At 43.8% G+C, this 18,118-nt stretch overlaps 1 protein-coding gene across 2 annotated transcripts in view; it reads left to right on the plus strand.

Moving 5' to 3' along the window:
• The first annotated feature begins 588 nt into the window (after positions 1 to 588).
• ABL2 (ABL proto-oncogene 2, non-receptor tyrosine kinase) overlaps positions 589 to 18,118 on the plus strand; it is a 46,053-nt gene continuing 28,523 nt past the window's right edge. For both annotated transcript variants that reach the window (XM_054073696.1, XM_054073698.1), the window contains exon 1: positions 589 to 848. In XM_054073696.1, the coding sequence (XP_053929671.1) occupies positions 686 to 848 (163 nt within the window). In that variant the 5' untranslated portion in view covers positions 589 to 685. The remainder of the gene's footprint in view (positions 849 to 18,118) is intronic.

Raw genomic sequence — 18,118 nt, forward strand, 5'->3', positions numbered from 1 at the left:
AGCCTCGGCCACAGCCAGAGCACATGGTCAGGTCACACGCCTGGCCTCAAATCTGGCCAAGACGCAGGGCACAGCCCAGCCAGTGACTGAGCATCCTGCTCCTCACCCCACACTTGAGTGTGTTCCCTCCTTGGGCCTGTCCCCGAACCAGCACCCTGCCGGTGACCCTGTGTGTGATGGTGTTCGTACCCCTGTGTGTGACTTTGCCCATAACCCTGCAAGTGATGGTGTGCACATCCCTCTGTGTGACCCTGACTGTGCCTATGTCCCTGTATGTGCGACCCTGCCTGTGTCCACATGTGTCCCTATGTGTGTCCCTATGTATGTCTCTGCATGTGTGTGACTGTGTTCGCCTGCATCTGTGTCACGCCCCCACATATTCCTGTGTGTTCTTGTATGTCTCTGCACGTGCGACCCTATGTGTCCCCCTGCATGCGCGTGTTCCTGCACGTCCCCTGCCTGTCTTCCTGCATGTCCCTGGCTGTGCATGCCCCTGCCCGCGTCCCCATCTGTTCCCCCGCGCGCTGCGGCGTCGCCCGCCTGGGCGGACCCGGGCGGACCGCGGCGGCGCCGCTCTGCGTGCTCGGCCGCGCTCTGTGGTTAAAGATGGCGGCGGGGGGCGCGGGGGCGCGGCCGTGAGCCGCGGCCCGGAGCGGCGGCCGCAGGCGGGATGTGAGGCGCGTCCATGGGGCAGCAGGTGGGCCGCCTCGGGGAGCCGGGCGCCGCGCTCCAGCCGCCGCCGCAGCAGCAGAGGGGGCCGCGGGGGAGCGGCGCGGGGAGGCAGGGCCGCCGCCGGGAGCCTCCCGGGCGCACCGCCGAGGGAGGCTTCAACGTCTTCACCCAGCACGGTGAGCGAGGACGGGGTCGCCCTCACTCCCGTCCGCCTTTTGTTGTCGGGGGGCGGCGGGGCAGGACCAGCCCGGGGCCAGACCGATCATCGGGGCCGGAGGAGCCTCCCCGGGGGCTGAGGCCTGCCCCGAGGCTCGGGGGACCACCGGGGCCCAGCGCCCGCGGTGCTGATGGCTGTCAATGAGAGGGTCCCTTCTCTAGGTTTATTTACAAAGGTAAACGCTGCATGTGCTCTCTATTTCTGCTTACTGACGCGTTCCCGACGAGCCCTCCGTGATCCCTAAGGTGCTCCTGACTCGCCCTCTTGAATGTCTAAAGTGTTCCCGACGTGCCCCCCCGAGATCTCCAAGGCGCTCCCTGCTTGTCCTCGGAGATCTCCAAGGCGGTCCAGACTTGCCACCCCCGAGGTCTCCAAGGCGCTCCCCTGCTTCCCCCCGAGATCTCCAAGGCACTTCCCTGCTTGCCCCCCGAGGTTTCCAAGGTGCTCCCTGCTTGTCCCCCGAGATCTCCAAGACGGTCCAGACTTGCCACCCCTGAGATCTCCAAGGCAGTCCAGAATTTCCCCCCTGCCCCCTGAGATCTCCAAGGCACTTCCTGCTCGCCGCCCTCCCCCCCCCCCCCCCCCCCCCCCCCGAGATCTCCAAGGTGCTCCCTCCTTGCCCCCTGAGATCTCCAAGGCGCTTCCCTGCTTGCCCTCCGAGGTTTCCAAGGTACTCCCCGAGATCTCCAAGATGGTCCAGACTTGTTACCCCTGAGATCTCCAAAGCGGTCCAGAATTGCACACACACACACACCCCCCCCCCAGATCTCCAAGGCACTTCCCTGCTTGCCTCCCCGAGATCTTCAAGGGGCTTCCAGATCTCTGTGTTACTGTGTAGCTCCCGACAGAGCAAGCAGTTTTGATTTGAGCATGGTGTTACAGCCCCTCTGATTCTCGGGTGAAGTTTTTGCCTGTTCAATTCTGTTCTTATTGCTGCAAACTGGTACGAGAAATGTTCAATGCAACACTAGTTTCTGTCATCTCTCTTATGAGGCCCCTGCAACTTCAGTTCCCTGTTTAACTATGGTTTTCTTTATGTACCTATTTAGCAACATCTTAATATAAAGCACAGGTTTTGGAAGGTACAGTCAACCTGTCTGCCTCGACTCATAGATGCACGGATGCGTCTCCAATCCCAAAGACTTGAATCTGCTATGGATGCTGGTTTGGCTTTGGGTGGAGAGAGAAGTCAGTGTTTGTAGAGTGAGGCTGCTTCTGACAATACGTGTTTTCTTTTGCTCAATAGAATGAGCATAGGCAAAAAGATAAAGGAAAATGCAACCAGCAGCCTAAATGTAAATATAATTCGCTATGACTGCTGACACATAAGTATCTATCAAAACAACAGCTCACCACTAAATCTGGTTCTTTAAAATCTCTGTTATCACAGCTTTTGAGCTCGGGGAGCAGTATCAACTTTAACATCAAAACAGAACTCTGCTTGCTGAAACGCCTGACCTGCTATTGCTACAATTAAGACTAAGGATTACTCTTTTATTTCATCTTTCAATCATAGTGTCATCAACTTCATGTTTTACTGTGTCGTCTTTCTATTTTTGTGATTTCAAAGGCACTTTGGTGAAAACATTACTGTAAAATAGACTAACACTGTGAATTCTCAATGTTAGGAGCAGATCTCAGAAGTCATGCACGTACCCTGCTTCTTTTGATGTGCTGAAGGCAAAGTGAAATTGCTGTAGCAACTGTGAAGTGTGACTTAAACTGCAACAGCAGGCAGCAGCACTCCTGCTGATGACAAGCTGGTTTGGTACTGTAGGGACTGTTTGGTTCTTGCCCTCACAAGGCAAGGAGGGAAAGGACGTTTGTCCTTTGGGAAGCATGGTACAGCAAGTGGGGACGTGTAGTTACTTCAGAATGACACAGTTGGGCCTGACTCCAGTGTATCTTTTCAGTTATAGCTGCATGTTTTGGTAGTAATTTAGTTCAGGATCCTGAACAAATCCTTCTCGGTCCTCCCTCCGCCCTACAACATTTTAAAATTAGAAGGGAGGCAGAATTATTTACATGTAGTGGCAGGGAAATGGAGAGAGAAAGGTTTCTTAAGCATGCATGTATACCAAGAAGACAAAGTGTGTGCTCTGGCAGCCCTTCTGCTCTGTCTTCATGGAACTAGAAGCAAGGGTGAGCCTGGAAAGCCAACACACTGAATTTTTACAATTTCTCTGCTGTTTATGTTGCATAGGTTCAGCAATAAGGTAATGGATATAATTTTACTTAGGTTTTTGTTGCTTCTGTTATTTACTTTGAAGACTGTAAAGGAAGATTTCCATTGAAAATCAGATCATAGAATTATAGAATGATAAATGCACATGTACTCTGGCCATGAATGGTCTCATGTTCTACGCAATGGTCCTAAATAATTAAACCACATTTAAAAGTCAGAGTTGGGTCTAAAATATTGTTATTTCATTCTACAAAGTCCAGATAGATTCTTCCTTGGCAGGCTTTTTTATTTAATTATGCAAGAATTGTAAATGATTATCTTTCCAATGACAAGGTGTGTGTTCCTGCTCACAGTTATGTAGTATCAAATATCATGGTAGAATAGATTGAGTTGGAAGGAAACTTGAAGATCATCCAGTTCCAACCTTCAGCAATGAGCAGACATCTGCCACTGGATCAGGCTGCCCAAGGACCAATCCAACCTGGCCTTGAACACCTCTAGGGATATGGCATCCACAACTTCCCTGGGCAGCCCGTTCCAGTGCCTCACCGCACTCATTGTGAAGAGATTCCTCCTTATGTCTAGTCTAAATCTGCCCCTCTCCAGTTTAAAGCCATTCCCCCTGATCCTATTACTCCATACCTTTGTACAAAGTCCCTCCCCAGCTTTCTTGTAGGCCCCTTCAGGCCACTATGAGGTCTCCTCGGAGCCTTCTCCACGTTGAACAACCCCAACTCTCTCAGCTTGTCCTCATAAGCGAGGTGCTCCAGCTTTCTGATCATCCTTGTAGCCCTCCTCTGCCTCAGCTGTTGTTGGCAAATGTCGTACTATAGCAGGAGCAATGTGAACCTCACTAAGTGCTCTCATCGAAGCTTATTTTGAGGGGTTGCTCCTTGTTTATGAAAAGGATGGAAATAAACAGACCCATTTTGCTACAGAATCTTGAGGAACAGCTTGTGCCAAATCAATGAAGTGTAAAATCTCTTATGCTATGCTACCAAAAACCTGGGAGAACAGCATTTTTACACAACTAACTTGAAGTGTAGTTGTCCTTGAAAAATCGAGAGATTGAGTTGAACCAGTTTATCCCAAGCGTGTTTGCTGTGTTGGTTGAAGGAGAGAAGGAGGAGCAGCAGCACTGCATGTATACAGGCACTCCCTGCTTCAGGAAGTATTTTTGGAAGAAGCAAGGAATTTCTGGAAAGAACAAGGAAGTCTGTATTGTGGAACCCCGCTATTCTATCATGAGAACAGACACCTACACTCCTGCGGGTTTCAGTTGACCAGACTATTGAATTCTGTGAGTACTGCAATGAAGTTGAGCAAAAAAGTCCTGCGCAAGCTGGTAGACTGGTCTGATTTGTCAGCCGTGAAGCAGAGTTCTCCAAGGTGTAAAGTATAGTTGTAGATTTTGCAGCCTTTTGCCATTAGCTTTGCAAAGTGTCACTTTGCGAGCATTCCTAGCGTGTACACTGTGACTTGTAAAAGCAAGCACATTGGTTGCTACTAATATAGCAGAAAGGGAGAGTGTAAGGGGAAGGGTTATTCACATGCTATAGTTCCCATGTACCCTGCACCAGAATTAACCAGTACTGCAGGGACGACAACTCCAGAGGGAGAACCTGCAGCAAACACTAGTTATGATGGAATTCTTACTGATCAGAGCAACCAGGAAAGAAAAGTATGTAGTGCCCTTACAGGATGAACTTGCTTTCCCTTTCAGAGAAGGAATACGAGAGGGAACAGAGAAGTAGGTTATCTCCTTATCCTTTCAGTAATTTATTTGAGGGAAGGTACACAACTGATGACAACCAACAACTTCCAGGTTGCATGGGTTCTACTTGGCTCTTCGTGTGACCTTTGAAGAGGGATGGTGATGGGCTCTAATTTTCTTTCTGAAGAGCAGTGATAACTGCCTACTGTACCAAGATATCCTCTGGAATGGTGTTAGCATGCTTTTCATCTCCAAAAAGACTTGCTGAGTGTCATAAAAAACATACTGCAGGAAAATCAGATTATTTAAATCCTGGCTGGGAAGCCTTTGCGATACCTGCTTGCAATGCTGTTGCAGTTGCCTTGGTGATATATTTTGGAGTAGCAGAAGGCTCTGCCACACTTGAGCTTTTGATCCAGCAGGCGCAGGACATTTGTTCCCTGTTTTGCTTTCCAGGGGAGGAGTTCATCAACCTTTTACTGTGTACATCAAGATCAGGTGAGATAAGCCTATACTTTTAAAAATAAAATTATCATTAAAGCTCTCCTAGGGCAGTTGGAGTGCTAAGCCACACGATAAAAACATTCTAAAATGGGAAGAAGCATAAATAACACCATCCCTTTGAAATTCAGTGAAACTGAAGGGCTGGATGCAGGAAAATGGAAAGAAGGAGAGAAAATAGGGGCAGTTTAACAACTGCACTTTGTGAGCCGCCTAAAATGTTCTTTATTTTTCATCCCAGTGAAATGCAGCAAGCTCAGGCCAGAGCTGCTTGCCTGCAGACTTTCCTGTCAGTAAATGCCCTGTGCAGATGAAGTATAATCAATGTATTCAGCGCCTCTTTGTGCTGTAAATCAGAAATGTTGTGGGACCATTATGTATAAATAACTCTTCACTAGTTATTTGGGGAGTAAAGGGTAGTTCAGCTAAGTGTCTAGAGGAACATTTGTTGAAAATGAAATTACGTAGGCATGTTCTCGATCGTGTTGTTCTCCATGTTCTCCTCTAAATTATTCCTGCACATTCAGTTGCGTTCAATACTCATTTTTATACCCTGCATTAAGTTGGGATTTTTGCACACTGTGTGGTGCAAATGAGAGGGCTCTGCCAGCTCAATGGAAGAGACAATGTAATCCCAAATACCAATCCGTTATAATTCCTGGTTTGTGTGTATTCCCTATGTACTTTTCATATAGACAGATACACAGTCTGGAGAAGTTAAGACCAAAATGAAGTTACTTAAAAAGACATTAGTCAGAACTGACTTAAAAGTCCCAACTCAAAGCCCAGGCAGATCTCTGGTATCTCAGTTCTCTGCGTGCAGCAGATGGTATGGTACAAGTTGTTCCAGCAATATTTCACAAACTTGCTCGTGCTTGCAAATACAATGTTTTGCAAAAAAGAAAAAAAAAATTGTGATTTTAAGGGTTTTTTTTAAATAGGGACATGGCCAAGTGAACAAATCGGTGGGAAGTGAACGTGTAAGCTGTTGGACACAAAAGCAAATTGTCACAAGTGGCTTAAATAATCTTTTTTAACGTAGCAGGACTGACGGCTCACATAATTAGAGCTGGAAAGTAGTTGGACTGTCTCCTAGAGATGCTGTAGCAGAGTTGGCTTCAGGAATATTTTATGGCTGGTACTCATTACAAATTCTGGGACAGCAGGCTTGAAATCATGTTTTTACCGATGTTCGGGAGAAGTGACCTGTTCTATGCCCCACTTACTTCAGCATATGTCATGGTTGGTTGTTCTTAAAGCAGGCCAGTCCTTGCTGAAGTCAAATCGTACTTCTTAGATCTTTTTTTTTTTACAGATAAAGCTAGATGATCATTAGAGTGATTTATTCTAGCCTGTTTCTCTTAGCAGTCACAGCTTAATGTTTCTAGTGTACTTGTTATCTAATATCTGCTTTACTAATGCTGCTGACAGCTGACTGGTTTATGCTCATAAGAAACTATGTTAAAATCCAACTAATACAAACCAAGAAACAGCAGTTTATACATGCTCTGGTAGGGATGCATGTGAAAGCTATTAAAATACAGTTAGGTTTTGCTCAGTGACCTACTGTTTGTTTTCACAGAATGGTTTGGGTTGAAAGGGACCTCAAAGCCCAACCAGTTCCAACCTCCCTGCCATGGACAGGGACACCTCCCACTGGATCCAGTTTCTCCAAGCCCCATCCAACCTGACCTTGAACACCTTCAGGGATGGGACATCCACGACTTCTCTTGGCAACCTGAGTCAGGCCCCGCCCGCCCCCCCCCCCCCCCCCCCACCCCCTCCCGCCTCATCGTGAAGAATTCCTTCTTAATTCTAAACTAAGTCTTCCCCCCTCCAATTTAAAGCCATTCCCTCTCGTCCTATCACTTTTGTGCCCATTTAAGAAGTCCCTCTCCAGCTTTCCTGGAGGCCTTTCAGGCGCTGGAAGGCTGCTATAACGTCTCCCCAGAGCCTTTTTTTCTCCAGGCTATTCTCACTTGGTTGTGTTTCAAAAAGCCGGAGCAGCCCAAAGCCTGAATTCCTGAGTTGCTGCTTGCTGGGGAGTTGGTGGTCCTTTCAGCAGTGTGCAATTATCAGTGATGTAAAGCTTGCTAGCTGGGTGTGGATGGCCCCTCGACTGTCTTTGCAGGTGAAAGCAGGCACACGGGTTCCTTAAGAGCGTTCAGAAAGGTGTTAACTGGTCAGGAAATACTTCCTGGGGCTGTTTGGACCACCAGCTCTCTTTTTCACTCTGTGTAGCAAGGAAAGAATCAAAAGCTTGCACTGTGTCGGATGACACAGTTGCCTTGTTAAGTCTAGGGTAGTGGTTCCCTCGCCATCACTGCATCATCCATGACATTTCTCTGGTTTTGTGGTTATGAAATACTTTATTTAAAGGCTGATCTTGGTATTACCCATAGAAATTCTTCTCTTTAGAATAGGAGACTCTTACAAAACCATTGAGGCTTCCTGTTGGTAACACGGTAAACCGCAACAACAAACCTTAGTTAGATTACCCATATCTGAGGAAGTTTCATGTGCTTTGTGGGCTTTCTGTGAAGATGCGTGCATCTCCCAGTAGGAGTGCTGATCTGTAGCTCTATATAAATTAACTTTTTAATAGGTGGCTTTCAGTACCAGGTGACTCAGCACAGGAATTTCAAGAAACAGTCCAAAACTACCATTGCCTTTTTTGAAGAGGAGCCAGAGATGCACAGAAATATTTCATGAAGAATTCAATTGCTTTTATTTCAATCTTCCACTGCTCTTCAAAGGCTGTTTAAACATCTTTATTAAACAAATTCCTTTCCTTTCTCCTGTCCCTCCCTCTCAAACATTGTCCTGAGGATCATAATCTTACTATGATACTTCCATTAAAAATAATTACCTTTGTTAATAAACTTGGAGCTTCACCCACATTGATTTAAAAGTATTTTATGAAGGTAGTGATGTGAGAATTGGGACTACAATTACGTAAAAGAAGTAGCTCTTTGCTGAAGGAAAACTAATTTTCTATAGGAGAATTCTGCATTCCCCCATCCTTTAATTTGATAATGTTACTTGTTTGGATTTTGGGCTCTTTTCTGGTTTCTCTGGTGGGTTTTTTTTTTTTTGTTACTTAATACTAAAGTGAAACTGAAATAGCTGCCTCTTGTTCTAAGCTGTATATGCACAGGCATAGGAACCATATCTTGCTGCTCATAAGGTGGATGAGAACATCCTGGATTTATGACCCTCTGATCTCCTTCCTTTCTCCTATGATAATCCAAACAACAAAGCATCAGGCATCTTTGCTTTTCCTATTTGTCATCATCTCAACTAAGATATGTAGGATAAACAGCTATGGAGATTATCTCCAGAAAGACAGATAATGCTGGAGAGGAAAGAACGGGAACGAGCAACAGAAGAGAGAAGGATAAAAGCTCACAGCTTATCCCTAATAGTGCATTTTGATACACTGGAGATTTTATTTTGATTGTTTAGCTTTGGAGATAATGTTTTACAGTATAGTCTTGGGTGCGTTTATTATGTGTTGATTGAGACAGGATAGCCTTCTGAACTGATGTGTGATGAGTTAGGATTGGGTTGCTGATGAATGTCGCTGTAATGGGCAGGATTCCAGTGGGGGAGTTCCCTCACAACTGGTGACTGATACCAGGCACAAAGGCGAGGAGTTCCAAGCTCCTGGAGCACAACCAAATATTAATTTTTAGGACTATTCATTTTGGAAAGTGTCTCCTCCTGTTCTCTTCTTACCAGAGGTAGAAGCGAGTACAATTGAGTAGTGAATACAGTGAATACTCTTTGTAGTTCATGTGTGGGATTTACAGTGAGTTGCTATAAGATGCTAATGATGACTGCTGTTGCAGGTTAAGCATGCTCAGCATCACAGCTAGTTTTGGAATGGGTATCAGGCTTGCTTCTGGTTAAAAGAATTGATGCTAATTTTGTCTCTTATGGTGGTAGTATGTGGCACAGGTCACCAAGTGTTCCTGGTTTTCAGATTCTGTGTTTAATTAGACCCATAATTTTTTGACAAATTGACTGTAGAGTAGTGTGCCTGTATAGTAGGAAGACCAAAACATTTGGGAATTGCAGAGTGGAGGAACACTTCCTCATCACAAATCTGCACGCACTCCAGTACAGCCTAGCCAAGAAGTTTGTTTAAATATTGTCATATCCAAGTAGATCAGTATTGCCTCCTGCAGTTACTCTAAACATCAGGGGCCTAAACTGTGTTTACAGAACACAGATCTCTTTTCTAGACAAAGCCCAAACCCATTCGTACATTCTAACTCTGTAGCCTCTGCGTTGTAACGATGACCCCTCAAACCTGAGCTGGCGTTTAAATAAATTAACATAATGTGGCTTTCCTTAGCTTACAGGGTCAGCTCAGTTTCTCGAGATTATTTCAAAGCCTTTGCTGCTCAGGGTTCATTTTGCTAACTGGCAGTATCATGGAGTTAACAAGACTGTTCAGTTTTACTGCTGCTATTCAGGAACCTGTGGGAGGCTGCACAACTGATGGGCATATCAGTTTTGTGTTGCTGCTCTATTAGAGTAGCTGAGACCAGAAGTAGAGACAAGATGCAGCTATACCAGTATATCTCAAATTTACTTAATTTTTCCCATCTTCTTCTATTATTATTTAGATTAGCCTTGAAGGGATTTAAAGAGAAATAATTTTGAAGTGTTCTTTCTGGTTAGGCAATCCAATATGTCAGAACTTGCCAATTAATGGTGACTGTTTAGCAAGAAAAACGTCTGTTTTGCAGACTTTTTAATGACTGATACAAGTTTGGTCATCCAGGAAGAGTGAAATGGACTCTTGGAGATCTGAATAATCTTGAAGATCTTCTGAAATAGTCAGTGGCATCGCTTCCTTCTGCCATTAGGTCACTGGGTGCTGCAGAACTCAAGCTGACACTGGCCTGAGCTGGACTGGACTGCCTAAGCATGAACCTACTCACTCCTATTGTTTAATGCAGTTTTTTCTTAGAATACAGAATTTAATTATATATCTTTCTTTATGTCCACCATTGACTATCATACAGGTGAAAGAAACATCATCCTTTGAGTGCTGATTTGTGGTTCCTTTTCTCTTATAAATTAATATTTTTTCATTTATAAATTGCCAAATAAAAATTTTTCATATACTAGTTGGAAGCTCTCAGGCTCAAATTTAAGATATTAATATTAAAATACCAAGTTCTTCAAATTTGAGCTTTAAATTGCTGGATATCCTACATGCGCTCTTTAGAATATTGTTGATATTAATAAAGTTGAGCCTGGGTAAAGTTCTTCTTCGAGTGGCATCTTGATCAAAGCATAAAGACTGTGGCAAGACCTTGAACAGATGCTCTGAAAGTTGTTTCTTTGATTGCTTTGTGGTGATATCACTCAATTCTGGTTTGTTTTCAAACCTGCTTTCTTACTGACTGGCCAATAAGGAAGCCATGATGAGCTTTGAGTAGCCTGGCATAGGTATGCTGTGAAACAGAAATCTGGCAGGTTTCATTCTTGCTTTTGTCTTAATGGTACTGGATCTGGTGGGGCAGAATTTTTTTTCATTTTTTTTTTTTAAATTAAATATATTTAGCTTCTTTAGGGGTAGAGTGTTTGAATCAGAGTGACTTAACTGCATGGTGGTTCCTGCACTTTAGCAGCTAGTTAGAAGTACACATGTGCTTTGAGAAGGTGGAACAAGACACAGTGCAAATCCGTCAAAGCTAAGCTTGTCTGTAGTCCTGTACAGACGTTCTAATTCTTTCTTATTCTGATGTAAGTCTGTGTAGCTGCATATGTTTTATGTGAAATGATTAAGCTAAATATGAATAAGATACTTATTACGTGTCTTTCCATCAGCACACGAGCTGCACCGTCATAGCAGAGGTGCATTGACTTTTTCAGTGTGCCTTGTTAGTGTTCCTGCTAAATAAAATGTTGTTTTTTTCATTTTAGGGTTTGGTGGCAAAGCACGTAACTGCTTCTGCGTCAAGCGTAGCTCTGGGATAACGCTCAATGTTCAGCGTGGTTGCACTCGCTTGCCTGGCAGGCTATGGGTACTGGCATGTCTTAAGGCAATGTAATTACAGGCTGTTAAGACTGGAGCGAGCTGTGCTCTTTTTCTTCCTTTACCCACTGGGAACTGTATCCCCAGGTACTGATTATTTGTGTGTTTTCTGTTGCACATCAGATCTTACAAAGCTACACTGCAGCCGAAACACACAAGGCATTGCCAGCAAGTGTTTTGTTCTGAACAAGAACAGCACTTTACTATAAGGAACCTCTTTCACAGCCTTCCCGCTTTCTTTACCTTTCCCTTCTCCACACAGAGCTCACCTTGTTCTGTTTGAGCTTTGCAGTGTGCTGTGTTATCAGCAGGAGCAGATGAGTGTGAGTGAGCAGGGCAGAACTGCCACAGTGGGTGACGAGCCTGGGCAGCACGCAGCAGGCTGCGGGAGTTTTAAAGTTGGAAGGGAAAAAGAGCAATTGCAGTAGCTTATGGAAAGCATTACTTAGCCTACCAGGAGAGGGGGCTACAATTCCTTCACTTAATATATCTATTGCAAAAATTTTTTTCTGTTAGGAGGAGAGAGGTTTGTTGTTTGTTTTTTTTCCAACATAGCAGTATTACAGTGAAGAATGTTTAAAATAACTTGGTTTATGAAAGCAGGCAAGATCCACTTATCGAAAGGCAGATGTAGCTGCCTCAAAATTTAAGGGAGTAGGCGTTTATTTTGCTTTTGCCTGTAAGAGCTGGACTGCTTCCTTTTCAGCTGTTGTATTTCTGTTAAGCTTTATCCTACATAACTCCATCTGCCAGTAAGAGGTTTTCCAGCTTGATTGTGTGTTAGGGTGAAGGCAACCTTTCATATATGAAAAGCTGTTAAATCTGATACTTCTGTTGGGTAATCTGAGCCCTCAAATTAAGAGTCACTTCTTATTGCTTCTGTGCACTTCTGTCTGTAACATGGCAATAGTGCTTGCTTGTTTTGTGGAGATATTTAGACTTAACTTTTGTGTAAACACAGCAGAGTTATCTGCAAGCTAGATGCTCAGTCACACACTCTTGTCTCATCCAGTGTAGGCTGTTAAAGAAATGTGTTTGTTGTGGTTCTAGCCTGTATTTCAAAACACTTCTGGGATGATAATAGGTCTGAAAGACATTAGTGTTTAGACTTGAAATAGAATCTCAAAGTGCTGTGCTGGGTGTTGTCTGTCAAGGTTCCCTAAAGAGGCTGAAGCTGTGGTGAATTAGCAGATAGAGAACTTCAGTCTACCCCATTTAGTTGATTAGCAGCAGACAGAAGAGTGAGTTATTGGCTGGGAGGGAGGATCTCTGCAAAGAGATCCTAAGCCTGGCTTTTAGGGTTTGGGTTTGTAATAAAAAACGAAATCACCTGACACTGCATCAGTGACTGCTCAGCTGAAGGGTAGTTGTTACACTAAGTTGGGATGCATTTGTGTTTTTCTAAAAAGTCACTTATCATTCCCTTTAATACTTGTCAGTGAAAGGCCACATTAAAAGCAGCAGACTAATCAGTCCTAAACCAGACTACTAGAAAGAAGATGTGAGAAGTTTCAAATACAACTGAGACAGACTTCCTGTCTTCCATGCTGTCGTGTAAACACAAAGGCACAACTTCTGGCATGCTTTTCTTCCCTGCGCTTTCCTAATTTGTTGTGGGGTTGAGGTCTTGCGTGCAGTTCAGGCCTCGGCATCTGGCTTTGTTACATCCATCCACCCATCCATCCGCTAGGTCCCCTCACAGAAATACTAAGCCACTCATCATACGGTTCCCCCCATGCTCCATTCCAGGCTTCTAATGTTTGAAACTATAAAACCTATTATAGAAGCAGCATCTTGTTTTTTCAATAGAGAACCAGGCTTTAGTGTGTTGAATAAACTGCTCTGGTGCAGTAACCAAACAGCAGGTTACCCTGCCAGGGATCGCTCTTGTGCATGGTTTGATAATGATCCTGTGTGTTAGAAGCAACTGTTATGCCATTTGAAATGAGGTTGTTTGAGGCTTACAGGGAAACTGAACTGGATGTCCAGGAATTGCTGCTGGTCACAAATTAGGAAGAACAACTATTTCCTTTCCTGTGAGCATTTAATATTCTTACTCAGCTGCCTGTATCTTTGTGTAGAGCCTCATCTGTCCTGAAAATGAGACAGGTGATGCACACTGTCTTACTGACTCTTTGCTCTTGGGGAAACAGGCTGTTCCCAAATTCCTTGCCTTTGCTGAGAGACAAAGGATGTTGGTTCCTAAAACCAGGAATACAGACCTGCAGGAATTGAAGAAAATTGTTTCTCTCCATGAAGGTACGGTCTTTTAAAAGAAATATATATTAAAAAAAAATTATATTGGCACCAGTTAAAATCCCTGCAGTTAAGAAAGCGTTTCTGTTTTTTTTTTTTTTTTTTGTAGTAGCTAGCTATTTAGTCGTACTTTTTTCCCACTGGTAGAGTAGTAAGTTTTTATAAGGAAGGCTGTTTTATCGTACAGATGAGCGAGAGGCATGAGCACACAAGATGGCTTATGCAGCAAGCCTCTAGCAGAACCACTAACGCAGCGCCCTTTCCACAGGACCATGCTTTCTTTTCCAAGTTTGTTTGCAGACACTTTTCTGTTGTGCTTTGCCCTATGACAGATTTTCTTCCCTTTTTGATGCTTGAACTTAAAGCTACTTGTTTTAAGCCTGCTTCATTGGTGTGAGGAAGTGTAGGAACTTTTGTTTAGAGAGCATCAGTAGTTGAGGCAGTAGCTATTTTCAAAGTGTTGTATGTCTTTGTAAGCAACATTACTGGTCAGATAAGAGAGACAGTAAGGAAAGCTGCAAGCATTGTCCTTGAAGAAGGATGGCTGATTGACACCAATTTAAATCCTGCTCTGCTATAGCTTCCAGTCTGATAATGAGCAAATTACTTTGTTTCTCTGCTTTAGACCACCTTTTGCATAGTGCAGACTTTGCCCTACTCTGTAGGGCTATCAAGGGAGTGAAATATCAAGACTGTCAGGCACTCTAGATATGAAGTGCTACAAAATTACCCCATGTAGTATCAAGTCATAGTATTAGTGCACCCTGAGATTGTTCCTTAGGCTGTGAATTTAACGCATGCAAGAATAAGCATTTACTGCTGGTGAAGAGTACAGCCTGGTTAGCGCTAGTGAGGGTATCACCCACAAAATGGGTACAGCCTCAGCAGAAGCCGTGGATCTGATACATCATCTTTGTTTTCTCCTTAAATTACTAACAAGGTGTTTCAGCAAAGAGTGTGGATCTTGTGGTTAGTTGTAGACATCCAAATAGGCTCAGCTGTTACCTACTAGGGGGGCTGGAAATGATCTTCCTAGAATTCATATCCTCATCGGAAAAATATCATTGCATCTTGTCACAAGTCTAGAGAATTCAACCCCCAGAAAGCAATTACCTAGATCTAGAACAACATTGCTGTTTGGGATGAGATGCTCATGCTGCCATTTCCCAACTGCCTCCTGTGTGACAGAACAGGCCCATCACTGGATGGCATGTGTTTGCCCTCAGCTTTGTGTGCCAGTATTCATGCAATTTTAAATCTGGAAGAATACAACTGCACATCTCCAGCCTGGTCTTTGAGGAGGAATGCTGAGTCCTTTCAGCAGCGTGCCTCTTGGGACAGCTGCACACTTAGACCCTGCGTGTCTGCCAGGGTCTGCACTCTCCACAGTGTTCCCCACCCCACATCTCCAGACAAAACTGGGCGATGAACCTCAACAGCTGCAGAAAGCTCAGCTTATGAATCTTAGTGAGGGTAAAGAGCAATTTGAATTGTTTCTTTTCACAAACCTCTAATGATGGTGATAAGGTCTATCAAGTTGTCAAGATAATGCTGACTTCATTATAGAGGCGGAGTTCTAGATTGAGCCTGTGTGGATGACACCTCCTTCTAAGCAGAAGCACTGCTCATATAGACCACAGTGTTTTCCTGTGTTCTACCAGTGCTCTCCCAGGTCTCCTTTCTCTTTTCCCCTGCTCAGGTTGCACCTTTCTTGCACATGCTGATTTTCCCAGTTATATTTTTTCCTTGGGAGAAGGCTCCCACCCTTACATGATATTCTGCCTTCATAACATTGGCAAAGTGCCTGATAAAACTGATTGGAGACCAGAATGAATGTTTTTCCTTCCCAGTTTAATGGAACAACCTGCATTTTATGTATTTGTCTTAGATTACAGCAGCCACCTGCATGTAGTAAGAACAAAGCCAAGACTGTTGATTTCCCCATAATTATATTATACCTGTCATCATGTAGGAAGCCCTGCCCTTTCTTTAGGGGTAAAATCATTAGATTCCATGTGTTTTAATTGGGTGAATCACTTCATTTCAGTCCTGCTGCTAGACCATATGTTTATTGTGTCTAATGTAATTTCCCTTTAATGAGGCCAGCCGTAGCTGTCTAAAATATTCACAATACATAGTTTCCAAAAGACTTTCCAGGGATTTTCAGAGTAAGATTACTTGCATTAATCTTTTCCTGTGATAGAGAAGGTTTAAGTTGATCTAGGAAATACCTCACCTTGAAGTAAACTTTTACAGGGTGCAGCTGGCTTGAATCTCAATTCTCTGAACAACAACATGATAAGGCTGAATGGATGAAAACTTGTCAAAAGAGCACTTGTCCTCGCTACCACTATGCTCCTCCTTTGCTAGTCCTGGTTCTCACCTGGCGCTGTGGTGAGCCAGTCCTGGGAGCTCAGCCGGCAGTAAAACTTGGCAGTGCTGGTTTGGTTTCCTGACCTGGGTAGATGAAGCGCTTAGGGATATGACTTAGTAGTGGACAAGTATGGTTGGATTTGATCTCAAAAGTCTGTTCTAACCTAGGGCTTCTATGATTTTGCCCATCCGGTGGATGCTTCCCATGTGCTTGTACTTGCAACAAAGGAGCAGCTGGAAGCAAGGGAAACAAACACGGATCTGGCAGCAGCTGTCTGCTGGGTTCACTGCAGTCTGCACCCTTAAAACCTGAGCAAAACAGTTCAGGGTCTTTTGTGCCTGGGGGAGGGCTTCGATTAATCCTGTTTAGGATTGATTAAAAAAAAAAAATCTAACAGACTATACTCCTACACCTAGCATTATCTCTTTAGCAAAGCTACTATCTGAAATGAGACCCTGAAATTTGCCCTTTTAGAATCTTGGAAATTTAGAAATGGGTTAACTGAAATGCTGAGAGAGTCAAAAGCAGTATCTCGTCACAGGACGTTACTTCCCCAAGTTTCTAAGAATAGGATCAGCTCTTACATGGTTCAAGAGTGGTTTTCTTTTACATATATTTTACTTCAGTGCTCATCAAGTTCTTAGCCTTAGTGTCTTTCCTACTGTTCTACGCATGTACACTTTGAATGAAAAGCTGGTTATAACCCAATGCCCATGGACAGGAACTCTCTGTTACTGTCATCGAGTTGGCAAGACTGACAGCTGAGGGAAAACGCTGGCTGTCCTTCAAGCTGAACTAGGTGTGAACTTCAGGTTGGGTAAAGAAATGGATTATTTGACCAATCTTTCTACTCAAAGTGTCTCAGTTATGTGAATACATCTCTTAATCTTGTTTCTGTAGTAATTAGGAATTAAGTTCTTACACTGCTAATCTGCTGCTGCATTTTAATTAGACCTGATTCTCAATATAGAAGTTTTACTCAACAGTTACGGTTGACACTACTGAGAGAACAGGCCGTCCCAGATGCATCAATTCTTTTAAGGGCTGATTCTGCTTGGTGTATTTGATCATGGCAATTTGATGTTTGCCATTACTCATCTTTTCCAGCTTCAGAACCCGAGGTGTGACCCTGTATGTTTAATTTACTTGTATTTTTAGTGAAAAAGAAGACCTCCTACGCTGTGCCAGTCTGTTGGGTATTCACCAGTCTCTCATCTCTGTGTTTCAGTCATGCATTTTTGTGCTGTTCATCTTCATGGGTGCTTCACTTGGTCTTTGCAGGTGCTTCAGAGGTTTTTCTTTTTTTTCAGGGCGTGGGCAATCTACTGTTCTTAATGAAAGCATGACCTTAAGGGATGCTTGCCCCAGAATCTCTGCTGATCCTTCATGCAAGAGCTTCAGCATTCTCACTGGAGGCACTTAAATGTGCTGCGTGCTTCCAGGTTTCCAAGTTTCATCTCTTGGTTCAGTTTTTCAGCCACTGTCCATACAGCCTTTATAAAAACTTAAGATTGTTATGCTTGTGCAGTTTACTTTAGATTGTAGGAGGCTTGGATCTCAAAGCAGTATGTCCATATGAACAGCTTTCCTTGCCTCACTTCCCTCACAGTTTTTGACAATTTTGGCATCTGCTTAGTTCTACAATCTATCTGGGAAACCATTACTTCTAGGCAGCCTGGAGTTACATTGGTTTTAAGTGCTTAAAGTGGCTTGAAAGCAATAGGAAGATTGTTTCTGGCAATGATGTAGATGAGCAGGAATCATGTTAATCCTGTAGATCCTTCAAATAACTTTCAAATATTAAATGGCTTCCAATTCTATACCGTCTTTCTAAGCTGGAAGACCCATGTGAAACCTATATGGTACAGCAGCTTTCAGTCTGGAGTTAGTCGTGTCTGCTTCTAAGTGCTCTGCTGCTTGCTGGACAGCAGTTCTTTAGCTGAGACGCGTGTTATAGTTTTACTCAGGGAATATTTATACAAAGAAATTTCAGAGCTTAATAATGTGTCCAAACAGCAGAGAATTCAATAGAGGACGGCACCTGAAAGGCAGGGGTTTAAGTTGACAATGCAGTGGCATCTGAGGAAGCTGGCAGCAATTGTCTGTCTTGTAGTAGCACTATATAGGTCTCTGTAAGGATGAGA

The sequence above is a fragment of the Cuculus canorus genome, chromosome 8 (assembly GCF_017976375.1).
Source record: "Cuculus canorus isolate bCucCan1 chromosome 8, bCucCan1.pri, whole genome shotgun sequence".
NCBI classification, from domain to species: domain Eukaryota; kingdom Metazoa; phylum Chordata; class Aves; order Cuculiformes; family Cuculidae; genus Cuculus; species Cuculus canorus.